The following is a 27,988-nucleotide window of genomic DNA, read 5'->3' on the forward strand; positions in this document are numbered from 1 at the left end:
TACCATTGTAATATAATACAATTCTTACATACATACAAATACAATATGAAAATACAATTTCCGATAAGGTCACTCAAAACAGACACTGGACGATTCAATTTCAATGTAAAAAGTATGACATGTAATAACCGCTAGTTTTTAGACTTTCACATAATTTCAAAAATACAGGCTAAGTCAGGAGCCTGTTGTTCAGTGGTTGTCGTTTGTTGATGTGGCTCTTAAGTGTTTCTCGTTTCTCGTTTTTTTATATAGATTAGACCTTGGTTTTCCTGTTTGAATTGTTTTGCACAAGTCATTTTGGGGCCCTTTATAGCTAGCTGTTCGGTGTGAGCCAAGGCTCCGTGTTGCTGGCCGTACTTTGACCTATATTTGTCTACTTTTATACATTGTGACTTGGATGGAGAGTTGTCTCATTGGCACTCATACCACATCTTCTTATTTGTATTCATAAACAATGTTGTTTAAAGGCTTCTCAAATAATCTTCGAAACATTATTACTCTTTCGGCAACATTTCGTGTCGATGATTAGCTTGACGATACGTTTTACGCAAGTTTCCTCAAGATGAAACGCCTATTTGTCTTAATGAAGATATCCATAAATGCCCCCTGATTGTGGCGACAGTTTATATGAAACGAAATTGATATTATACAAAATATAATAGTGTTACTACATTTAAGAAATACATGCATAGACAACACTGCAGTTTTAGTAGACAATACGCATTTCTTTGTATACACATATTGTAATTCGTTCTTTTCATACTTGACTTACTTTACCTTTAATTACCTAAAGATAATGACACCTTTTTGAGATTAGAAACATTTTACTTGTTTCAATAATGACTACAATCGGAGGTGACTGCTCAGTGATGATATATCTTATCAGTACTTGTCCTCGTCCTTTGACATTAGAGTGCTCAAGTGTCCGACAGACATATTTGCCAAGGTTTCTGATTATTCGAACCATACACAGAGATTGCCAATATAAGGGAAAATCAACACCATTTTGATCTTTGTACATGTTGTAATGACTTACAATTACTGGATATTCCCTTAATCAAATAATATATTTAATTTAATACTTCATATAAACTTAAGGTTTTATTTCTCAATCAGTTTCCGTATATTTTTTCCCACCTGAAAATAAACTAAATAACTTGTATTACCTCATCAACTATACCTGGGGTATAATTTGTTACCGTAGACGCGCGTTTCGTCTAAATGAGACTCATCAGTGGCGCTCGAATCAAATCAATTGGAGGCCAAATAATCAAAACGTAGATGATGAGTATTGAAAACCAATTCAGAAAAGTTGTGCCACATGCAAATAAGGCATTCTCTGTTTCGGATAGAAGACCTTTAAGTGAGTGTTTTCAAAATTCGTTATTTCGTAAACAGAAAATTTACAAACTTTGACTGTATAATATGTATATAAGTGATCTATAATTGTGGATCATGTTATTCGGTGTAATTTATACCGCTGATTTATTACATTTTCTTGATGTATTGTCTTCATATGTTTTTCAAATTAATGGATATCTTGGGATTTCTACCACAAATAATGTAAATCTTAAAAAGTCGCATATGGCATGACATTTATCATGTATTTGGATTACTGAATGGATGACTGAATCCTTCGGGTCATCATGTCAAGTTGTTAATTTACATTTACTTTTAAGAAGTGTACATAACAAAACAGTACAGCTGATGCAGAGTTTGTTTTAAGTGATGTCAATGTCCTGTTCGTATATGGTTAATACAACTCATCTTTAAGTAAACAAATAAAACATTCAAGGAAGAAAACAACGGGTTGCATTTCATTTGTTTGTCCGAAAAAAACTAGATTGCTTGAGAATGTGTGATAGCATAATTTATGCAATTGTCATTCAATCATATCTTGAGTACATGTATGACATTTCAGGATTCAGAAGTTAGATGTAATATGTTTCTTTATTCTACATTGGCTAGAGGTGGATGAGATCTCACAAAACATGTTTAACCCCGCCGCATTTTTGCGCCTGTCCCAAGTCAGGAGCCTCTGGCCTTTGTTAGTTTTGTATGTTTTTTTAGTTTTAGTTTATTTATATGTTTTGGAGTTTAGTGTGACGTCCATATTCACTGAACTAGTACACAATTTTTAGGGGCCAGCTGAGGACCTCCTCCGGGTGCGGGATTTTCTAGCTGCGTTGAAGACCCATTGGTGGCCTTCGGCGGTTGTCTGCTCTTTGGTCGGGTTGTTGTCTCTTTGACATATTCCCCATTTCCATTCTCAATTTTATCCTCATAACTTACTCATACATGTATGTGATATTGCATTGCTTTGATCTTTAAAAATTCAGGTACTAATGACAATGGTTAATTACCTTTTGAAGATGTCCTTTCAGATAAATATAGTCACCGGTAGTATAACATGGTAAAATTCTATAAAACATATAATTTTCTATTAAAGGAAATACAATTACTTATAAAGGAATTAATAATGTCATAACGTTTCATCATGCTTATGTAAGTTCAAGCATACAACTGAAACATTCTATGGCCATTAAGTTTGAGTAATCTAAACATTTTATATTATATCTGATCGTGCTACTTGAACTGTACAGTTGTCTTACCAAAATATAACCAATTCAAGCACGTTGTTGTTCTGTTATATCTTTTATTCAATTTACTTCAGATGAGAATACATTCCTGAAAGAACATGTTGAAGCTCATGATTTGTGTTTAGTGGGGATTTTTTTTTTCAGTAAGTAGTGTTGAATGTACCCGCCTGTGCTTGCCTCTGCATGTCATACAGGAAAATAATTCTCATAATGACAGAAAAATCGTGGCTTCAATCAACTCCCAGATATCATCTTTAATCATTTTTTTTCTGTGCATCTTATAAGGAATCAGTTATTAGTATTATCAGTGTTTACTTAGAAAGGGATAGCATCAGAAATGCTACGAAAAACTGAAAAAAAACATCAAACCAGCAATCCATGAACTAGGCATTCTGCATATCCAACAAACTAACAGAAGACAGTCATGGGTTCCAAAAGTATAAATAGTTTGGCCTTGACATGAAAAAAACGTGAAACAATTTCAACGAGAAAATCTACGGCCAGATTTATAACAAAACAATCACCAAAAATAAATATGAGTAACCGGCTCCTGACTTAGGACAGGCACATAAAGAATATATCGAATTTAAACCTTTTGTTTTAAGGCTCAACCCTCTTCTAACCTGAATATTGGTGTTACAGCTGTACAAACTACCGATATGAGAGTACTAGCAGTTAAAAAAAGCTAGTCCAAAGCCAATAAAAAATAGTAAATAAGACATGTTCTTTTAAAAAAAGCATGACTGTGTGCAAAGCCAAAATAAAGTACATACTATTGAAAGGTTGTAGTTTTCATACCTTTATAGCAATACATATTTTGTTATGTTTTGAGTTATCAAAACTATATTGAAAATGGAAATGGGGAATGTGTCAAAGAGACAACAACCCGACCATAGAGCAGACAACAGCCAAAGGCCACCAATGGGTCTTCAATGCAGCGAGAAACTCCCGCACCCGGAGGCGTCCTTCAGCTGGCCCCTAAACAAATATGTATACTAGTTCAGTGATAATGGACGTCATACTAAACTCCAAATTATACACAGAAAACTAAAATTAAAAATGATACAAGACTAAAAAGACCAGAGGCTCCTGACTTGGGACAGGCGCAAAAATGCGGCAGGGTTAAACATGTTTTTTTGTGATCTCAACCCTCCCCCTATACCTCTAGCCAATGTAGAAAAAACAAACGCACAACAGTACGTACAGTAAAACTCGATATAAGAGAAGTCCGAGTCCGATGTCAGAATAGGAAACAAAAGAAAATAAACAAAATGACAATAATACATAAATAACAACAGACTACTAGCAGTTACTGACATGCCAGCTCCAGTAATTATTTTAAATGACACAGTAAGTATAACCTCATGCATTATCTTAATTTCATATAAAGACGATACTGTAAAGGAATGCACGTCTTGAGTGGGTTTCATTGACGTATTTGATTTCCATTTCTATATAATATTTAATCCGATTATGCTGCTGCAATTCATTTTTGATTAAAAAACAAGTCCTTTGACTAATCAATTTTCAATGAATTTTAAATTTCAGTAATTCAACTGAGATAATAAGTTGATCAGCGAAAATGATAAAATAGGGTTTTAATATATCTCATGGAAGATGATTTGATCATTTTAGAATACAACGAAAATCAAAATTATTTACTGAATTGCATGGATAACTCATACCTTATAAACGATTACTTGTAAATCCTTATAGAGGTCAGTCTCACCATATGTACCCGCAAAAATAAAGTCTTTAATCAATGTTTACATTTGAACAAAGATGACGACACTATTAGCAGAGATTTACATGTAGGCGTAGTTAAAAATGGTTGCTTAAAAATTAAGACAATTAGAACATGCACTGAAATAATATTTTCTTTTACACAAAAGCTTTTTTTTATCGTCATTTCGTATCACAACAACATGAGTTATGATAATCAAATAAAACGATCGATTGAGGTTTCAGAAGGAATATTTTTCTTAAAGTTTTTTAAATGTCTAAATTTGTGACCATTTTAGTTTACATATTAAGTGGACATGTTGGATCAATAATTTAATAATACATTTTTTGCAAAATCAAACTCAACATTTCAGGCAATGCGACGAAAACTGAGGTTGCAACTTCGCATAAATTGACCTTTTATTCCATGCCCTTTTCGTTTTGTTGGTTTTAAATGAATTTTGCCTCCAGGCCTTGCGGTCATAAAAATTTCGAGCACGATTTTCCTACTCAGACTCAGAAATCAACCAATCAAAATACTGGATTTGGTGTTTCGAGCACAATTTTTGTACTCAGAGTACTGAGTAAACTTTTATGACCGAGAGCCTAGAACTGTATGTATTGAGGGCATTTATAAAAGTTTATTCCAGAAACACATACCGATATCACTGTAATCTGGATAATACATTTATACATTTATATTAGTTTTTTGTGTTCATTGTATTTATGTGATTATTAATAGTATAATAACTTATAAATAGTGTTTGTTTAAGTAAGCGCTAAATTTCTTCCAGTTGGCACTAAACAGATTTTTATGTTTTCCCCAAAATACCTGCTCAAGTTTGAATCTGAATGAGTACACTTAAATTGATTAAGGAAAGTATGTATCTGAAAAGCTGTAATGTGTACATTAGTCAAACGTTATTTTGTATTTTAAAAGCATTTTAGAATCAAAATATGTCTGGTAGGTAAAAAAAAGTTAAAATCTGAAGTTGAATTTAGTTTGCAAATGAAGATTTCAGCTGGGAATCCTTCTATCGAAATCGAGAATCAGACTACTTTTATTATGTATAGGCAAATCAAGGGTATGTTTGCTTTAAAAAGATAAACCTGTATCACTGCACTGTCAAAGAGTTCACAAATCATCTTTAGGATCGTCACTATGTAGAATAATTTAGAAGTATTTTTGTTCCGTATTTACGTAATCATAATTCCCTAACGACTGCAGTTATGATTATCAATAATTAGAATCTAATTTGCCGAATATTTTGTGCAATATAGCATGTATTTTTTTGTCGACCACTAACTAAAAATGGGACGGAAGAGACGATGCCTCAAAACATACGAAAGACGTTCAATTAAAGTAGATTTTGAGGGAATAGCAACGAACTAAAACAATTTTTTTGTTTTCCATGTCGCTGTCACATGTGGTCAGAATGGGGTTCGTAAATTGATTCCTCATAAACCGTACACCAATGACTCAATCTAAAGTATATTCAGGTAAATCGATTTTGGGATTCTCTTTAGATATTGTGATAATTATATCAGAAAGAGAAAATATATGAATATAATATATATAAGGGGCTATTGAAATCGGAAATCAAAGGACATGCAAAACAACATAATCAAATGAAAAAAATCCCATTTTTTCACAAAACATTACAAAACAAATTAGGCTAGTTTACAAGAACCTTAAACTTGAAATTTGATATAAGTGACAGACTACTGTTGAACGGGCTATTATGAGTACGGGTTTTGCTTTGATTTATTACATTTTCTTGGTGTATAATCGTAATTTTGCATGTAATGAATGGATATCATGGGAGTTCTACTATAAAACGATAAATTGTTAATCGAAAAAAGCCGTATCTGACATGAAATTTATCATGTTTCAAGATAACAGAATCCCTCGGGTCATATTGCCATGGTTGATATTCTACATCTACTATACATGCACTTTTAAACTTAGTACACGTACACTTGTTGAATATTCCATAGCGAATTGCCAAATATTCTATTCACAAAAGGCTGATAAAATTAATCTCCACGTAAACAAAAAAAAAACAAAAAATTAAACATAATCATTGCATTTAAATATGATTTATGCCCGAGTGTTTGAGAGTCGCAAACTTCAAGAAAGAAACCAATATTGTGAGTTTTAGGGATAAATGACATGGACAGTTCATTTCTGACGTTGTATTTCAGCAGCAATCTGCATTCCAAGTCATATTTAGTAGACCGTGTATCTCAACCAAGCCGAACCGCCTCGGTGCTCTCGTGATAGGGTGTTCACATCGAGAGCGGGAGGTTGTGGGTTCGAACTTAAAATTGGTATTTGCTGCTTCTCCGCTTTAAGCACGCGACATCAAGGTGTAAGAGTAAAGACTGGTCTGCTCGGAGTCAGAATATTGATTCCGGGTAAGGTGACATGTTTTCCTGTGGACTGTTACATTGTGAAATAACACGTTAAAAATCCGGCTCAGCTTGTCGGTCTAGTACAAAGCAGGGTTAACATTCATATCACATTAACATGTTCTCGTCCTGGAAATGCATATTAATTTGCCGCATGAAGTAAGCAGTCATCAGTCATCATTATCATCAACCCACACCCCGCCCTCAAAGATTTTCAAGAGAGATTTCAGTAGGATTCATGTTGCATTTTGGGGAACCAAATCCCTGCCAAATCGCAAACTGATTGTTAGTTGTTCGATTCACAAAGTATTATTTGGTTAATAATATTAACCACATCTTACTTTAACTGTGGGACATTCAAAATTATATCTCGATTAAACATTCACACGTCTAGTTAATTGTAATTTAGACGTCTGAGAACCTTTTTGTGGAAACTTATAGTGCAAATGTATCATTCTTTTACATTAATAAAAAATATATACAAATATCGATAGCTGCTAAAACAGCTTCAAATGATTCTTAGAGTTAAAAGACGACCGATTATTGTTTAAGTCATTTCTAATGTATTTTTTAAAGAAAGAATTGTAAACAAAAACAGATCAAATGACATAAAATGTCTATACATTCTTGATAACATTGTTTTCCGAAATCAAACCTTAAAATGTTTATATAATAAATAACTTTTTCTAGTTCTAATACATGTTTGGTAATATTATATTTAAAGCGTGTGCCATAACGTTTAGATTTGGAAACAACGCCCTACCGAATGGTTATTCACTCATTGGATTAGCGTTAATTTCGTTTTCGTATAGAGCAAAACAAAAATACACAGAATCCTTCAGAATCGGAAAAAAATTATACTCTCTTTCCTCCTTTTTCTCTAGTTAGTATAATTCCTGTTGTTCGTGCGAGTAAAACAATTGGGATTTTTGACAATACTTAATTTTTATGTCGGGATCCTGAATTCGATTGGGAAAAATGTACATTGGCATATAGAATGTATGAAAAACAATGATTCTTTAGTCTATTTAAAAAAAACTTACTCGTAAACAACGGGTGCAAGTTACAACTGTTATGCAAATATTCATCATGTAAAAGTACTAAAAGTACTCAATTTTACAAAGCAATTGATTAATTGTAAACTACCGTTAGTAGCGTTCCATCGTAACTTTCTCACAAACACATTTACGATAAAGAGTAAATCAATATCAGTATGTACATTGTAAAATGTTAAGTGAATTTGTTCTATAATCCTCTCGATTGGGTTAAGAATTTTTTTTATCGACGTTATGAAATTGCCAGAAACATGTAAAGAGATATCAATGCCCACTTTTTATATGAATGTGTGGTTTGTGTAGGAGGGGTGGTACCACTCCATTCCGTTGTTATAATTTGTACCGATAAAATCTTTATTAAAGAAGATAAATATATAAATGCATCTAAAAGAATATGACTTTCAATAATGTTATAATTAGTAGCACATCCTTTTTCTGATTTATTTACAAACCATATGCTGATTTACAAACATGAATGCACTTTCTCGTCTGGTTTATTGATTCTAAGCTTCAGGAGATAAATATTTGATCAGATCATACTGTTTCGTTGTTATTTTTAATGTTAAAAGTCATTTTTATGAAAAGTCAGTTATTATTAGAAGTAATATAATTGATATATTAAGTAGTTGATTTGAGAGAAGTATAAAACATGGTTTAGACGTATCCAATTAATTGTTGTATTTTAAAAAATTCAACAATATGATGAGATGCGTTTAAAAAAAATTATTGAATGTTTAAAGATAAACCTTATTCATGTCTACTAAGCAAATACTTGTAAAATAGCTAAGTAGGTCATGTCTATACATTTGTACCAATACATTTTTTTACATTTAAATAGAGGACTTAAAAAATACAAGATTTGTAGGCATAATTTAAAAAAAAAAACGTTGACTGAAACTCGATCCAAATTATAAAAATACCGAATTCAAAGGAAAATTCAAAACGGAAAGAAATGGCAAAATCAAAAGCTCAACCACATCAAACGATTCAATAACAACTGTCATATTTCTGATTTGGTACATGCATTTCCTTCTGTAGAAAATGGTGGATTTAACCTGGTTTTATAGCTAGGTAAATGTGAATGTGTGGTTTTTGTAGACCATGGCTTCTCATGGGAAACCTTATAAAACATTTCTTTTCGTGAGCATATACGTACATGAGCAACATGAGGAGCAAGATCTACTTACACTTCCGAACACCTGCGATCACTCTCGGTTTTTAATAGAGTTTGGGTTGCATTGTCTGTATTTGTTGGTGTTTACTTTAATTTGTAGACTTGTCTGGTCTGTCTGTCTTTGCGTCGATTTTTGATTTTTGCCTTAGCGTTTTTAGATTGTCTTCAACTTATGAGTTTAAATATCCCTTCGGTATACTCCGTCTCTCTTTCAACATGCACAAACATGGAAAAAATGTAGTAGCTACATTTAGCGCTATAATTACTTTGTTAAAGTTCAACTGATCAACAATAGCTAACACAGCTACGTCAGAAAAATTCTTTTCGAAATTCTTTTGCAGATTACTGAACCAATTTAACGTTGTACTCAACTAACTATTACGTCACTACAAACGTTTTATTTTTTATTTAACTGATCACAAATGAGTAGTCATTCCTTGATACCGTATTTTTCAGTATATTTCCTTTTACATCATTATCTTTTAGGCAACGTCCAATCAAGTAAAATCAGTAAAGTAAGGATAGCGTCTCATATGACACAGTTGAACATCCCCTCTAAACTGGCATTTTCCTCTTACTAACGCTTATATCTGTCTTATCTCATGTTTTGTCCCTCTGCAAGCACATCTACTATGGATTTAAAATTTCAATTTAATTCGTCAAGTCTGTGCATTGTCAGTTTGATAAGAAATGGTTTGCCATCTGCGCGATTTTTATCATATAATACGTAATTACGTATACGAAAAGTATATAGTTAGTGAATTTATCTTGTAGCTTTCTTAAATTAAATGTTCATTAAGAATACGGATCTAAATACAAATACAATATCTAATGTTTATTTTTCGTTGTGATAAACAGCAGTAAAACAACGTTAACTCTGCAAGAGGGTTGTTGTTTACCCATCGGAATACCGGTAACTACACTATAACTTTACGAAATACTTTTCTTAGTCGGAAAAAATAACATAAATATTAACTAGCAAAACATTAATGGTTTTTGTCATTTCATAGCGTGTTATGGTTTTGATGGTTTATCCCTGAAAAGGGAATTGTAACGAAAACAACATATACATTTACACGCAAATTGGTCGTAAGATAAGATGATTTATAAAAGAAAATTCCATGTTAGTAGTAATGTCATACATGTATATCGACAAATGTAAAAAAATAAAAAGATGGAATAAGGAACGAATTATTTTTGTCCATGCGCACAGCACGTCTTTATGATATTACTTTTATCAGATACTCTTCAGATTAAAAGTCAAAACAATCAAATAGCTAAGCACTGCTGGCTTTTGTGTGAATTGTATTATCGGGGACTGTTAAAATGATTTGTATAATTTAAAGTTTCATTCATTTTTTTGAAGAAAGTAGCTGACTGATAATTTGTATCACATTATTTACGCTATGACTTTGAGTAAGACATTTTTGTTAATGATGACTATACGTCAAGCTTTTCAGTAGATTGGAGCAGCAAGACAGTTTTTTTTTTATCCATTCTCATCAAAATTTGTAAAATTACAATTGGCTATAATGTACATGATCTTATGAATCATGATAGAAATCTGTTCTTGTCTATCTTGATCCATTCAATTCATAAATGTACTCATATATCTAACTATTAATAAAAATATGAATTTCGACTACATTAGAAATTAACAAATTAATTAAAGCTAAAACCAGCAAGTTTTTAAATGATACAAAAAGATACAAATAATCATAAATAGCTAGATATCTAGTATTTTCAGCAAAACGATAATTTTTTAAAATTTCATCATGTTTGCTTTAAATTAATCTGTGCACTTGGTAAAAATTAAAGCAGCATGCTTACTGACAACCAATGTACAAGAGTTGTCTCCGAACTTGTATGCTTATCATCATCTGACAGCTTGATCAAAATGTTTAAACAAACATATGAAGATACCAAGACTTACCACTACCAACATTTACCAACATTTAATTGAAATTTAAGCTGTTTGCAAGAACAGTCAACAAGTTGCGCAGGTTCTAAAACAAGGTTAAGGTCAATGATCATACAGTTCTAGTACTAAGAAACAAAAGCGGACAAAACAGTACAATTTCCGTAAACATGTTACTTTATATACATGTACTCCAAAGACTTTTGTATTAAAAATTATGACTTGTAAAATTAACTACTTATATATTTATATATATGAGTTCACTCGGAAATTTTCTTAGTTTTCAAGTGACCAATTTACGGGGATAGTCGACCAACTGCTGTTGGGCGAGTAATTTGCCATAACATGTTTATATAAAGGGTTACATGCATTCCCTTCTTTATTATAATATCTTTCAGGTATAAAAGTAATACAACTCAATAAATAATAAAAAGGACGCCATGCCAGGGCTTTTTATATTTTACTACACGGTATGAGTTTTTTCCAATGTGCAAGGCCGTACAATGAGTGCTTTATAGTTGATTAAATAAAATAAATAAAATAAATAAAATAAATAAAATAAATAAAATAAATAAAATAAATAAAATAAATAAATAAATAATCTTTATTTCAAGAGGATAATCTCATTAGTTAAAACTAATCTTCCTGAGAGTCCTCAAAATAATAATAACATACAATGTATTTATAAAGTACATACAATATTATAATGATATTATAATGATATATACACAATATAGAGTTTTTATATAGATATTAATGAGAAAGCATATTTATTTGCACAATTTATGAAAAATTTGTAACATTTTGTTTTAAAAGATACAAGTGTATTATTCATCTTTATTTCATTTGGTAAACTGTTCCATATTTGAGAACCCGAATATGTAAATGTTTTCTTCAAAAAATTTGTTTTAAATTTGGCTTCGAAAGATTTAATAGTTTTTCATCAGCAGAACGTGAATTATAATTTTGATTATCAGTAAAATGAAAGTTTTCTTGCAAATAGTTAGGAACCATATCCTTTAAAGATTTAGATACAAGTATTGCCTTCTGATATTGAAATTGTTTTTTCGCATTCAACCAGTTCAACCAATAAACCGGAGGATGTCATTATTTCAGCTTCTACTATAACCCTAGCAGATTTCTTTAATAACTTATTAAGTTTATTTACTTCACTTTCATAACAACTACCCCATATATTGCAACAATAATTAAACAATGGCAGAATATAAGCATTAAAATAAATAATACGTACATGTATATGCATAGGTAAATAATTTCTTATCTTTTGTAATAAGTTGATTCTATTTGATATTGTACATGACATTTTATCTATTTACTCATTTCAATTTAGGTTTTTGTCAATATATAAACCTAGAAGTTTTTCACAATCTACATTCTCTATTTGATCATCTGAAACATTGATATCTAAATTGTTCCCAGTTGAATAAAGCCTCTGTTTTGAACCAATAAATATTGATTTACATTTTTTGGCATTTAGTTTCATACAGTTTTGCGAAAACCAGTTTTCAATTATATAAATATCATTTTGAAGGTTAGCATTTAACTCATGTACATTATAACCTTTACTATGTAAAATAGAATCATCTGCATATAAATCTATTAATGATTTTTCTATGTTCAGTGGTAAATCATTGATGTATAAAATAAATAACAGAGGGCCAATGATAGAGCCCTGTGGTACACCAGTTTTTATGTATTTAGTATAAGACATTACGTTATTGACCTTAACTTGTTTTATATACAAGTATTGATTAAATCCTTTCGTTTGATTTCTGATGAATAGTTGTCTCATTAGCAATCATACTACAACTCTATATCTTTAGTTCAAAAGTGAAAAAGATATAATATTGGTTGTTGATGTCTATTATATTTTCATCATAATCAATAACTATCGATTCAATGTAAATATATTCTAATACTAAATTTTAAATATGAAACACTATATGTGATCTATTTTAGTCTATCTTTTACAGACATTTTAATAGGGTTATCGTATGTCTATTACGACTATATACAAATGTAAAACTGGCTTGATATCTAAAACGATTTATTAACAGTTTTCATCGATTGTTTCATTAACTATTGATGAAACATGTGCATCATTTAATAATTCATTACTTTCTAAATTAAATTCTAGGACATGAGATGTTTTTAAAATTAAGTACAGAAAGGACACCTTTATGTCAATTCTATATCAAATTTAAATTCAAGGGACAAAACAGGAAATTCAATTCAAGATTTTCAGAACAGCTGATGGTCTTCTGTCATATATTTTTACTTCTGTTGAAATTGATGTAAAGTCTCTTAGTCGAATAATGGTCTTTACGATACGAAATCCGAAGTTTTTTTCATATATAACATAAAACTCGTATCATGCCGCGTATTTTGAAGACAATAATAACATATTGAAAAACATGTCTAACCTAGTACTGAACTAAAACTAATTCAGCTAATGAATAATCAATTGAAGAAAATTAAATATAAAACAAATTTAAAACAAAACTCATGACAATGAAGGCTATCTTAATTGTACGGTCATATCCCAAAAAGTATCGAGAATCGACATAAAGTCTTTATTTCTCACTATAAGAACAGTAATGTTAATGATGTGGTGAACTTTCAGTTTTTTTGGTTTTTTTTAAGTCGTTTAAGTATTTTAGGTTTAGGCAATACATTCTTACTTCAAATCTCAAATATCTTTAAAGAAATCAAAAATTATGGTGAAATTTAAAGAAAGGCATAAATTCTGGGAAAAAACAGGACCGGCTGCGTTGACAGATATAATTGTCTCCTGCTATACATGAATCAACCGCCTTTTGAATACACACTTAATCAAAATGTCACAATGGTAATAGGACATAATCGGTAGATTTATAGATCAGATGAAATTTCTGGTATCTGATGATCTAAGATCGCGACAGCAAGTCGCAATCGAGTTGAAACACAAACATATATAGTATCGGTCAGTCAACTTGCAATGGTGATCGTAAAACATATTTTAAGTCGCTGTTCCTCATAACCCTATATGCACAGTATCAGGAGCACACCTCCGTAAATGACGTTCATATAGTATAAACATACACGAACGTAACGTATTAAGGTAACTTCCGATACTAAGGGAGATAACAACGTTTTACTGATGTAAAACTGGTTCCCTGTTTAATCTTAGGATATATCGCCTATATATCTGGGTCACGGGTACAGTTCCGTTGTAGCCTGTTTATAACGTGTGTAAACAACTTACAGCTGATCGCACGGAAGAGAGGAAGGTTTATCAAAAAGATTAAACTCATGCGTTCGTTTAAAATGAAGAATATGAATAGCTTCAGCTTGAAAGTTCACACAGTCTTAAATGATTCTCAACTTATAAGATCATATGATACAAGTTTTTGTGAGTTGGAGAAAATTCGGCGTCCGATCACAGTGACCTTTCGTTTGACGAAACCTGGAAAGAAGGTCGACAGCTAGCTCTGGCTCACCACCTAGCGCAGAATCTGTTCGTTAAGATGTGTGACTGTCCCCTGTCCATACCATGGTACCTTGTAGTAGCTGCAGTGCATGTAACCTGCATATCATGCATATGTAACAGCGTAGATACGAGGAAAAGAAATGGGCCTGGTGAATTTGTTATCAATTCAAAAGCTGCACTTGGTAAGAGATTTAAATTTTCTCTCTAGATTCTCTTTACACATTTTACTTGGTGGAGAAGGTGTATGGTTTCATGTCTTGTTTTAATGAACCCGCCCGACACCTCTCTTTTTCTTTCTTGAATTCCCCTCTATTATGGTCTGGGGGTATGTGTGGTGTGAGGGTAAAAAGCATAATTTTGAGGAGAAGTGCTGCCCAAATTTTTTAGGAAGCTGGACTTAGTAATTATTCTGGAATTTTGCCCCTGGAAGTTATTCTATTTATCATTTTTTGCAATGAACAGAAAGACAACAGCATAAGGGGCTTTTTAGTTTTGCATCCAAAAGGGGAGGATTATTTTGTAAATAATTATTTGGTAGCAATTTATCATAAATGAAATTAGAATTGAAAACAAATACAGTCACAATGATTCATTCACAGAAATAATGTTTTACAAACTTGAAATATTAGTTGTCTTTATCTTATAATCAGAATTTTCATATTAATCATCTTTTGCATGTGATCATAGACCAAGTGGGCTGATACCTTAGAGATTTAGTCATTTAAAAACACAGATAGAATGATGTGTAGAATGCAGGATAATGCATGAAGGGAAAAGAGAAAATGAGGAAGGGGCATGCAAGCCACACCCACCCTCACTCCACATTATTAGAAATTTATATGAGTCTGTGATCTATAAGAATAAAGGCAAATATGAATTTACAATCATATTATATAAATATAAATTTAAAAAAAAAAAATTGTATATTCCAAATAAAATTATGAACTCAAAAGTCTAAATAGTTTATCTAATTAACCAATGCGCAGACTGACATTTCATATCATATTTTTCAGGAATGATACATGCAGGAATTAGTGCCACACATTTTAACAATTTTCTTAATGGATTGAATATACTTTTCTGTGAATTCATCCACCATAAAGAAAAAGGAGAATAAAACCGGAAAGAAAATATTTGCAGATGCAAATAAAAGAATCCTGTCAATTAAATCAGGAAAAGAAACAGCTTTAAACATGGTTAATATAATGAGTAATTGGAAGGTGATTAAATCTTTAGTTAAATAATTGCAAAGTATTTTTTTGATAATTTACCAAAATAGATATAAAGTATAATGAGGACTATAATTATATTCATATTTGCCCTAGCAGTCATAAAAATGAATTAACAGATCTTGGTAATAATTTCAAGTTTAGGGTCAATATTTCAAATTAATTTTTTGGTAAAGCAGTGTTATATATACTTGAAGACTTTGATGTATAGATCATGACAGAATTTGTTTCAACAAAAACATTGAACTAGAATTAGTTACATTGGTATTTATTAAATGAAATCTATATTTATGGATAATTTCAACAAATTTAATGAACCCAATTTGGTTTTGAAAGCCTTTATACATTATTATTACAAATTTCATTGTTGACAGCCTGAGTTTCCAGTTAATTTTAAATGTAATATGTTTTAGCTATAGTATTTGAACACTGCATGTACTTTCATTAATATATGTTGTACTACTTTTTTTTCATTAGGTTGAAGCCAGTTTTGTTGCAGAATAGCAAATGTTTGGTACTGGTTGGAACTATGAAAGTAATACAGGTAAATTTAAAGAATTAAGGCTTTAACTTTGTTAATAGAAAAGAAATGCCCAAATGTCAAGGTCAAAGTGGACCTTGTAGATTCTAAACACCCTTGTGAAATCTTTAGAAGCAACAGTCTTCTATGGTGAGAGGATGCCATACTTTGCAATGTTCATATTATTATATGGAATATGATATTTTTTCAGTTTGTGAGTGAATTTATAGTTAATTTATTTTAAAAAAAATGGCTCGTTTATCATTATTTTTATTATTTTGTTATTGAACAACCGAAATTGATAACAAGTAATATAAAAGTCTCACTCATTATGAATCCTATAATTATATAAATTTACTCTCAATACGATTTTTATTATATTTCTTATCAATTGTAGGTCTTATGGTGGATCATCATCCTTTAAAGAACAGCAGGTTATTAGCAGCAGTTTTACAGAAAAATGAAGGATATAAATGGCTGTCAATGGTAAATACACACATTTTAGGATAATTACATACAGTTACCTTTGAGAAATAAACTTGAGGTTTCATTTGATACTTTTTAATCTGATAATGGTGTTTTGCTGGCATAGACATTTCTTTTTGGACAATAGATTTAGTAACTTTTAGTTTGCCTCAAGTTGAAATGCACAATTTCATATCTCATCAACTATAAATTGTAGGATCATGTAAACTTGTACAAAGATGACAAACATTTGCCACTTCACTGACTTTGGTTATATTAAACATCCAATTTCATATCTCAGCAACCATATTTAAAGGTGTCAGATCATGCAAACTTATATACACAGATGACTCTCAGAGTCTCAGTTAGTACCTCAGCTTCCAGGCAAAAGAAGGTTAGAGTGATCCACATTTTACACTATTGATTTGTACTTTATCTTATTATTTAATAAATATAAAGTATATTATAAAGACTGCCACTGGTTCCTATGTGCCACAATGAAGCTAACTATGTGATGTAGATTACTTATGTTTATCACAAACTTGGTCACATGTTGTATATGTAAATGTATACCAAAAAGAACAGTTCAACTGTATTGATTTAAGGTAAATGGTCAAGGTCACAGCTATTAAATATATACCTTGAATTTGCATTTGTATTGGGCACTATAATGCTCCCTATATTGTCACTTATATTTCATTCCAAATTGCCATTGAACATTAAAAAAAACACTAAAAAGGATGTACATCATATGCAGAAGCAATATAAAATTGCATACCCATCAGGTGACCTAATTATTGTAATCACTTCAAAAACCTGGCCATATATCACATTATGATATTAAACGCTTAATGAGTACCTTTGTTAGTCAGGTATATAATCTTTTTAAATTGATGTTTTAATACATGATTGGATTAATTTTGCACTATAATACTATATATTACACCTTTTCATTACAAAATAATAAATTAAACTTTTAGGTAAATGCAGCATCAGAACGTTCCCCCGGCAAATTTACTCTGAAAGTTTGGGAAAGTATGAATTAGAAATTGGAGAGGCAAAGAGATAACCAGAAAACACAGAATTTATAAGAGAAGAATTGAAATAAAAAGAATAGAAAGAAGGTCCCATGTAGTTCAAATGTTAAAGAAGGAACAACATATGAAATAGAAACTGAAGTAAACGACAATGCTTTAGTGCTTGTGACATTCAGCAAATTCCTTCTCATATTCTTTATAATATATATATATATATATAGATCAATGTGTAAAATTTGATTTTCAAACAAGACGCCTTTCAAGAAATAGTGACATCACTCAGGTAGCAGCTGTCAGTGGATCAAACCTATTCCAGAGATGTAATATGCCAAGATGTGACATTTTAAATGAAGGGAGCAAAATAACTGGTATTTTCTTTTCGTAATGCCACTAATAGTAATATGATATATCTGAATGGGAGCAACCTGTACTATTCAATATGGATCGAAGGATTGACAATTTTGACAGGGAACAAAATGAACTCTAATTATGCTATGACTATCAATCAGTATTTGACTGAATCAGAGGAGTAAACTATATACATATTTTTAAATATAACAGTATATTTTGCTTAATTATTGAGGCATTAAAAATAAAGAAAGTTGAAAAACCTTTGAAAAAGTTATAATTTCATCATTTTTTGCTTATGTTACTATGACATCTGAAAATATATAATGTATTATTATTATGCTTCATCAAACTTAAATCATTAATTGAGGACAGGGTGACAAAGTCTTGACATTTTTTTAATCCATTTACTTGCATGACTGGTATCTATGAATCGATAATTGAAAGAAAAAAATATATGGTGATTTTCGCTAACTGCTGAGTAATTTGTTTTGCTCATTTTAGACCACAGTAATGCTTATATAAGCTGCATTATTATAATATTTGTTTACATTTACATAGAAGCCATGTGTTGTAGCTCTGAAATCATGGTATTTGATCTCTTTTTGTCTCTTAGGTAGTTACTCTTGCACATCAGAACAATGCAAAAACTTGAATTTTCCAATTTCTTGTCCTGTTGCCATGGTAACCATTGTTCGTAGAAACAAAAATTGCTTTCATTTGATTGTCTTGTGAAACTGTATTATTCTGTGTAAGTTCAACAAAGGATATGACAACATGTGTCACACTTTGTACACACAATTTTGAAAGATATACAAAGAACTGCTGTTGATCACTGTGTTGTTAGGGGTCACAAAAAACGTTTTTAGGTAAAAAAATAGTCTGGTGACCCATATTTTTATTTTTATTTTTTCAAAGCTCATTGTTTTGACCATCTTATGTCAAATTTAAAAAAATATTCATTGGACCATTTTTTTGGAAATTTAAGAAAAATAGAAATTTTTAACAAAATCTGTGTTTTTTGTGTGCAGCAGTGTTGATGTAATTTGAGCCGTAATTAATAAATATGAATAAAACTGCCATTATTTGTGTTTTATTTACATTTTTAATGTTAATTTTGTAATAAATGAAGAACAAACCTTTCAAAATACTTTCAAAGGCTTGAAAAAAATCCAGAGTTTCTACATCAGGTATGTATTTATGCATACACGTGATGTACCAACTTTAGTGACCGTTACCATGGAAACGAGTCTGGTGACATACTATTTTTAACTCAAATTTTTATAGAGGCCATTGCATAGTATATGTATGCAAACTTTTAGAAAAATTCAATGGTGAAAAAAAAATTGCTATATCTGTAGGGATCCACCTTAATTGAAATATGTATATGCCATACGATGAGACAGAGATAATATTTCTGTTGAGAAATGTAGAATTGAAAATTAGAAAATTGAAATCATCAGTTGAAAAAGTAAAATAACAAAAAGAAAAACACAAAGGAAAATTCAAAAATGAAAGTCCCTTATCTAAAGGCAAAATCAAAACCTCAAACACATCAAACGAATGGAAAACAACTGTTATATTCCTGACTTGGTACAGGCATTTTCTTTTGTAGAAAATGGTGGATTAAACCTGGTTTCATAGTTAGCTAAACCTCTCAGATGTATGACAGTCGTATACAATTCCATTATATTGACAACAATGTGTGAGCAAAACAAACAGACATAATAGGTACAAAATGTCAAAAATTGGGGTACAGCTGTCAATATCGAAGAAAAGATTATGATATGTAGCAGATCGTTTTGTTTCGGTGATATCCTTGATACGACATGTTTAGCAGTGATATACGAGATGCAAACATTCACTGAGAAATGTTGGTTATCGAGTGACAGGACTTCATCAACATATCTGAAAATGAAATTAAAGTAATCTGTGAGACAATTTTTCTTTTTGGTTTTGAGGCTATGGATGAATTCTGCTTCACAAAATACAAAAACAAAATGTCAAGTAGGGATGTCCTATTAGTACCCATTGAAAAGCTACTAATCCACCTAGCTCAACAAACCTGTTGTCAAAATGTTCAGCATTTGTATAATATTATTTTTGGTGTATGTGTTATTGGAATCGTTGTCTTCTATAAAAAGCGTAATTTTTCATAACCTAAAAAACGTAATTTGTATCTTCGATTCTCAATAAATGTTTCATGTGTATAAGAAAAGCTTTTTTATTAGACATTGTAGTAGATCTTTCAATTGAGCATGGGTAAAAGTAATGTAAAGCGTAGGTAAATTAAAAGTTTTGATACTTAAACAAAATTATAAAGATTGTTATTGAATAATTTGTCGTAGATCTTTTTAATGTTCAAGAATCAACGTCTATTGCACCACTGGTTAAACATGTTGAATTTACCTCATCACAATGTTTTTGAAGTCGATTTTTTCCTGTAGAAAAAATGGTAGTAAGAACTTTAGAAAGATGTTTAGTCGAACAACAAACAACCCGGCTGTATATTGTTCTTTGTGAGGATTTTAGTGAAGTTAAGGTATTCAGTATAATTACGAGAGACTTTCATTGTCCTTCGTATGTTAATACCAAAGTTGAGAACGACGGATTTGTGATTTTCTAAAATCTCCCCTTCCTGAAAAAAGTAGGGGTATATATGGGATTCCCAGATTTGCTGCGAAATGAAAGTTCTTAAGTTGTTGAGCAGTTTAAATAAATTGATCAGATTGGGTTCATTTGACCAAATCTTTACCTATTTTTTCTTGTAAATAGATATATGAAGGTGTGGTATGAGTGCCAATGAGACAACTCTCTATCCAAGTCACAATTTGTAAAAGTAACCCATTATAGGTCAAAGTACGGCCTTCAACACGGAGCCTTGGCTCACACCGAACAGCAAGCTATAAAGCGCCACAAAAATGACTAGACATAAAGTGTAAAAATTTTAAACAGGAAAACCAACGGTCTAATCTATATAAAAAACGAGAAACGAGAAACACTCATGAACCACATCAAGAAACGACAACCACACCTGCATCCATCGGTTATTTAAATTTTCCAGTTGATTGGCTGAGGAATTCGATATTTCGGGGTTTTGGCTAACAAATTGTTCATTGTTAACGATGCCAAGGTCACCAAGGTTAAAGTCATCCTGAGTGTAGAAATAGTAGTGACTTAAGTTGACACTGACCACCAAATCAACACAAGACTTTAAGAAATGACAATAAACGAGGTTCCTGGCAGGTTAAACTATTATTTGGTAGACATCAAGCCCCCTTCAAACGCCAATAAGACGAATAACAAAAGGTTGACAAATCAATATGATATGAAAATCAATACGGGAAAAGCACTTTACTACAATATATAATGGTATATTAGATATTAGAAACACAAGAACACGACACAAAATGATAAACAATACCGAACAGCGTTAAACTATCTTGAGTCTATTCAAATTGTAATAGAAATAATGATTAATACCCAACAGATTCTAAATAATTTTGAGTCTTAGTCAAATTGAAAGAGAATTCAGTAGAGACTTATTATTTGACATAATTATTATTCTTTTTGTTTCCTTAAAGTTTGAGTTCACGTGTGAATTGTCTATCAGAGAAATATTATGATCGTAACTTTTCATAATATTTTTCAATCGTTTATATACATAATGTTGACTTTGTTTTTTTGTTTGTTGTTTTATTGATATTATTCCAATATATCTAGTATTTTTTTATTTAATTCAGATAGCCAACAAGAAAAGATGGTCTCTGTTCTACTAGACGCAGAGGAATCAACAATGGAGTTCATTGACCTTGAATCCGAATTGGTAAACTAGTAAACATATTATGTTTCATTGTTATCAGTGTTCATACTAAACAAGTGAAAAAAATGACCATTGCTATTTTTCAATAATAAAGTTAAATAGAGTAAATGGACACAAATGACGGACATGTTCTCAATTTGGTTAAATCAGGCATAAACAAGAGCGTTATAATGAATGCGAAAATTGAAATAATCTGTTTCCGTTGATATTATTGAGATGTCAATAACCCTGGTGACATCGACTTCGTAATATGTCTTTTAGTCATCTAGAAAGTAATCTATAGAAGCACTATATTAACACCTCAGTACAATCTATAATTTATATTCTATCCTTTGTATAAGGCACGGAAATTTTACTTCTGAATAAGGCAAGATTATTATTAAAAAACAGAGATAAAAAATAACAAAGGTACAAAACAGAATCATAAGATTAAAACAAAACAATGGCAAAAGAAAAAAAAATCCCGAAAACTACTGTCTACAATACCAAACATAGTAAAATTAAAAAATGATGAACACGAACCCCACCAAAAACATTGGGTAATCTCAGGAGATCCGAAAGGGGAAGCACTTATTTTTCATATTTTCATAGAAACTCCTTAATGAAGTCTACATGTACCCTTATAAAATAAGGAACAAACTTCAAAAAAGGAAGCATAATTAGTTTCCGTAGAAATGCCGACTGTTTATTGAAAACATCGTGCTCCAAAGGTCGCACATATCCTATCAAAAAAAGTCTTGCATCTTGATAATGTCTTGAAGAAATTTATCATGGAATTAGAGTGCTTTTTAGTTTTACAAGAGAGGCAAAAGTTACCAAAGGGAAATTCAAACTTATAAGTCGAAAACAAACTGACAATGCCATGATAAAATACGAAAAATAACGAAAAGACAAACACAACGGTACACAGAACACAACAAAAAACTAAAGACTGAGCAAAACGAACCCCATAAAAAACAGGGGATGAATTCGGGTGGGAAGGTCATAAAATACTGCTCCACATGTAGCAACCGTCGTGTTGTTGATGCAAGTACAAACCCGTTGAAGGTCTATTATAGGTATGTCACATTCGAGAAATGAAGGACAGGATTGTGGTTACGAAAAAAATATTTCATAACGATCAATCAACTCGTGATGGCATCCGTAAAATTTTCGAAGGGACGATTTCAACTTCACCGCTTAGAACTCATGATAGGAAATGCAAACTAAGGAATATCGTTTCAACTGGGAGATATATACTTCATATGCAGGCGATGCGGGAATGTTGCTGCATATAAATAGAATGTCAACAATCGGGAAGCTGAATTCATCTCTTTTGTCGCAAAGTTTTTGTTCTCAACCGACCCTCATTGTCAATTTCTACATCTAAGTCAAGATTTAAGTCAGACTTTACTGTATCTGTTGTATCATTTATTTCAAGTTCAATAGGCGAAAGGGAAAGATCCGTTGAACAGAGTCAACAGACTTTGAATTGTTTAGTGACAGGACATCATCTATATAGCGGAACGTGAAGTTAAAGGATTATGCTAACTTCCTATCATTCTTGCTAAGATGATCCCGTATAAAATTAGTTTCATTTGAATTAAGAAACAAGTCGTCAAGAAAAGGAGCACATTTGGTTCCCAGGGGAATGCCTCAATACGTAACAAATACATTGCATGTTGTCAATCAAGAAATCACGCATCTTGATAATGTCAGTTTCAGAGAATATTTTGTTTGAACAATTTTAAATCAAATTATTTTTACAAAGTATGATATATTCCGTCTTAAAACAAGATATTTGCATTTATGTAGGCCATTCTTATAAAAGAAATAACGTTGGACTATTTTTGGCAATTTGTCTTTACGTTTACAACGAAAAGTACTAGCGTAAAGGGTGAACAAGTCAAATTTTCTGATACAATTGCACGAGGAAAGTAAATCAGTAAGCGCTGCCACATTAAAACACTTAACATTGAGGGGACAAGGTTAAAAATAAATGAGGACATGTGGTTCATGTATGCTTGCCAATGAGACAACTATCCACCAGAGACAAAGGACATGGATGTAAGCAACTTTACGTCACTGTACGGTCTTCAACAATGAACAAAACCAATACCAGTATATACAGTTATAAAAGACAACAGTATAACAAAGTATAAACAATTTAACCGAGAAAACCAAACGTGTAATACTGTAATACAATGTATTCCTGATCTGCAGTAAGGCTGAAATAGGTAAACGTTACATGTTTGGTCAAGAAGTTACACACATTATAAATGACGTCATTTTCTAGGTACATTACTAAGTTTAAGGAACGTTTTTATTGTAATATACTATGATTTTATAATAAAATATAATTAAGGTCGGAAAATGCTGGAAACTGATTATGTGTTCTATATATTATCTGAATTATTTGTCACGTGAATTTTCCCTAGAAAGTGAGGTAAATTCCTATCTTCAAAGGTTTTATATTATTTGAAAAGCGGTTTTTTTTAACAACTAACAGATTGTGCAAATCTAAGATAGATATTCTTTACTTCTATTGGACAGTAATTTAACAACAGAATAAATTATAAGACAATTAGAGTTCAACATACATGCATTAATTCCCGTCTTCCTCAAAAGGACAGTTTTCAAGGTGATAGGTTGTAAATCCCGAGTGTAGACAAGTAATGAATAAAATCGAAAGAATTCCAATTAACACCAAACAAAATTATATTAAGGACATACACAATAAATAAAACCAAAGACAGTCACTAACAAGGTTCCCGACTTTAGACAGACACGTTCATATGTGGCCGGGTTATTCTAGGTTTACTAAGTACTCAACCACCTCCCCATTTATTCACAATTACATGAATTAGTCGATTGACAAAATTAACAAATAAGAATTGCTTGATTTTTTGCATTTATTCACTATTGGCTCTTTCAGTGTGACCACGAGGAAGGAGCATTTGATTGTTATGTGGTAGTTTACTCCATCGATGATAGAAATACATTTGACAGAGGTGTTGATATTTTATACAATCTTCGTCACGAAAAACACATTAACTATGCTATGATTTTAGTTGGGAATAAAAGTGACCTTGTTAGAACCAGAATAATACAACCAGAAGGTAGGTATTTACACCGTGAATAACAAACCATTGAAACAAAAATTAGCTGTTTTTAAACCACGTGACATGGAGCTCGAAAGACGTTCTGTCAGGCCACGTGAAATGGAGCTCGAAAGGTGGTCTTTTAAATCACGTGAATTTGAGCTCGAACGACGCGTTATCAAACCATGTGAAATGCAGCTGGAAAGATGTTCTGTCAAACCACGTTACATTTAGCTCCAAAATGTTCTGTCTAACCACGAGAAATGGAGCTCGAAAGACGTTCTGTTAAATCACGTGAAATGGAGCTCGAAAGATGTTCTGTGAAACCACGTGATATGTAGCTCGAACAATGTTCTGTTAAACCAAATAAAATGTAGCTCGAAAGATGTTCTGTGAAAGCACGTGAAATGGAGCTCTAAAGATGTTTTGTTAAACCGTATGAAATGGAACTCTAAAGATGTTTTGTTAAACCACGTGAAATGGAGCTCGAATGATGGTCTCTCAAACCACGTGACATGGAGTGCAAAAGATGTTCCGTCAAACCACGTGAAATGAACATCAAAAGATCAAAATTGAGCTTAAAATCAATTGTAGTAAAAAAATTATTCAATCTTTCTGTCAGAAACATTGGTTGTTAAGTCATATAGTTGATCTTAACAAAACTTCTGAAGCTTCATTACTATTTATTTAAACAGACTGTATTAGTAGCACAGACAGAATAACACTGTTTTAACTTATGGTCCGTAAACAAACTTACGGAAAGCCTTTTCTACCTCACTTTGAGGAGATTTATTTCTGCCATTGTCTAATTTTCTTTTTGGATAAGGGAAGGCCCAAGTTTTACATATTCGCAACAATTCAAGTTTGCGTTATTATTTTACTGCCGACAAAAATCCCTCGCGTCAATAAGTTGGTTTACAGTATATTAGTACTCTCATACACAGAACATGAACGAATCAAGGATTATGACGTCAACCAGCTTTATAGTACTGATTTGCAAACTTAGTTTCAATAAAACTGTATAACTTATCACATAGAAATTGAAAATAGATATGTATCATATATATTATGCCAGTTACCTTGCATAAAAACATCGAAGCATCAAAGACCTCATTTACATCATCACGAAAGAATCGAATGTTGTGTATACATTTTGTATTTCAAATCTCTAGAATTTATCTAAAAATCTGGATTGTCAGCGGTGAGATTATTATATGATGTCATTTGTTTAAAGATTATATTGTCACAAGTTCTACATATACTATAAAACATATAAAAAAAGAAGATATTGCCAAAGAGACAATAAGCTTATATCTCTTTGATTGAATCTTGAATTTCATTACCCGATAAGTGCATGTAATCAATGCTATATTTTCATTTCATTTTTTTGAAAATTTCCAAAGATAGCTGTAAATGTGAATTTATGCATAATCCTGGCATTTCAGGATTATAGTACAATATGAATTCGTCAGGTTGTTTATTGAACAATATTCTAAGAAGGACAAAGATCATTTTTTTTATTATGAGATCGTATAATCACTTTACAAACACATTTATAATGCTTTTAATTATGGAATGTATTAGATATTGTGCCCGATAGATTAGGATATTAATACTAAGGTTGAAATGTACTGCTGTAAAACAAAAACCTAACATTTGTATGCCACTGCTGAATAGTGCTGTTGACGTTATGAGTAATTATATATTAAATATTAAGCATCAACTTTTTTTTATATTTGTAGAGGCCAAACCTGTGGCAGTACAGTACGACTGCAAATTTATAGAAACTTCAACAGTGCTCAATATAAACATCGACGAACTTCTGGTTGGAATATTGAAACAGATTAGATTAAAGCACAAGCAAGAAGGAAGGGAACGGTTGTGTGGTGCAGAAGTCGGTTGCATTAACAAAAGTAAAACTTTGCTGACCAAAATTTTTGGAAAGAACACATTATCAAAATCATGTGACAATTTGTATGTTTTGTAGTGTTTTATGAAACAGGTGTTTTTGGAAAGCGAACGTACCTCAAAGGTATTCATTACATGGTTTAACCTATTTTTAGTCGATAATGGTATTTTGTAAAAATGGGAAAAGTATATATTTTTTTCAAATGTCATTGAGAATTTCAATGACAATGTCAACGTGAAATTAATGTTTTTTTTTTGGTTTTGCTTTGTTTTTTGAAAAAGAAGAATAAAGAACGTCACAAGTGCTTATTGTTATTACTTTTTAACCACTTCTTTTGTGTATATGGTTTGTAACGAGAATTTAGCAACTTGTCTCCTTAAAACTGCTTTTCTGTGTTTTATTTGGTCATAGTATTTCACATCTCCCATTTTGAATTTTAAGTTTAAATAATTATGATATCAATGATCTAGATTATCTCGCATATGTTTATACTTTAAATTTACTTATCGCCATTTCTTTTTCTTATTATGTAAGTCAATACGTCGTATTCAATTCTTTTCAGGCGGGATTTGATTATTCCAGTTTTGATCGTTTTAATTTTCATGCTTACAAAATTATCATGTTTTTAAGAAAAGCTACCATCCATATTTGAAATATGCCTTAGTTTACATTGATTTCAATACTTCATCCTGTTCAGTCAGTTCCCGGCAAAGTCCATAATTTCTTTTTGAAATACGCTGAGTTCTATTCTTCAATCATAATATTAGGTCAAGGATTTTAAATCTGTATTTTATGAAAAATTTGAAAACATTTTGATGGAATAGTTTGACTTTTTAAACGGGTTAATACTAGTATTAAAGGGAATACTGAAACATACAAAAAAAAAATTTCTTAACTAATGCATATACTTCTTTTACATGTTTTAATTAAGAAATACTGAAACAAACTTAAAGTTAACATCGCATTACTGTTCTTGAATCTATATCGATTTCACAGATACAGTTCAGTATGCTTTTTATTTTACCGTTTTGGAATATCAGTTTCAAAGATTACCACAGTGACTGATATATATATATATATATATTCCATTCCCGTTTACATTTCCTCCATATCGACTCACCGAAACGTTCTTGTCATGAGCAATATGACGGATGGCACCAGTAAAACAGGAATTACTGACATATCAGAGGTTAGATTTGCTAATTT

At 31.3% G+C, this 27,988-nt stretch overlaps 1 protein-coding gene and 1 long non-coding RNA gene across 3 annotated transcripts in view; both read left to right on the forward strand.

Annotated features, from left to right (window-relative positions):
* LOC127702229 (GTP-binding protein GEM-like) overlaps window positions 1–27,086 on the forward strand; it is a 79,447-nt gene extending 52,361 nt beyond the window's left edge. Inside the window, exons 2-4 of the mRNA XM_052206338.1 lie at window positions 21,714–21,796; window positions 24,708–24,891; window positions 26,616–27,086. Coding sequence (XP_052062298.1) covers window positions 21,714–21,796; window positions 24,708–24,891; window positions 26,616–26,860 — 512 coding nt within the window. The 3' untranslated portion in view covers window positions 26,861–27,086. The remainder of the gene's footprint in view (window positions 1–21,713; window positions 21,797–24,707; window positions 24,892–26,615) is intronic.
* LOC127702240 (uncharacterized) lies at window positions 15,547–18,201 on the forward strand. 2 transcript variants are annotated; one of them, XR_007982339.1, is made up of 4 exons: window positions 15,547–15,591; window positions 16,078–16,144; window positions 16,518–16,606; window positions 17,566–18,201. It is a non-coding gene; the product is annotated as an uncharacterized LOC127702240 (long non-coding RNA). The 2 variants fall into 2 exon arrangements; XR_007982338.1 differs by lacking the exon at window positions 15,547–15,591 and having other exon boundaries at window positions 15,887–16,144.
* Window positions 27,087–27,988: the final 902 nt, after the last annotated feature.

This window comes from Mytilus californianus, unplaced genomic scaffold, assembly GCF_021869535.1.
Source record: "Mytilus californianus isolate M0D057914Y unplaced genomic scaffold, xbMytCali1.0.p SCAF_5, whole genome shotgun sequence".
Classification (NCBI taxonomy): domain Eukaryota; kingdom Metazoa; phylum Mollusca; class Bivalvia; order Mytilida; family Mytilidae; genus Mytilus; species Mytilus californianus.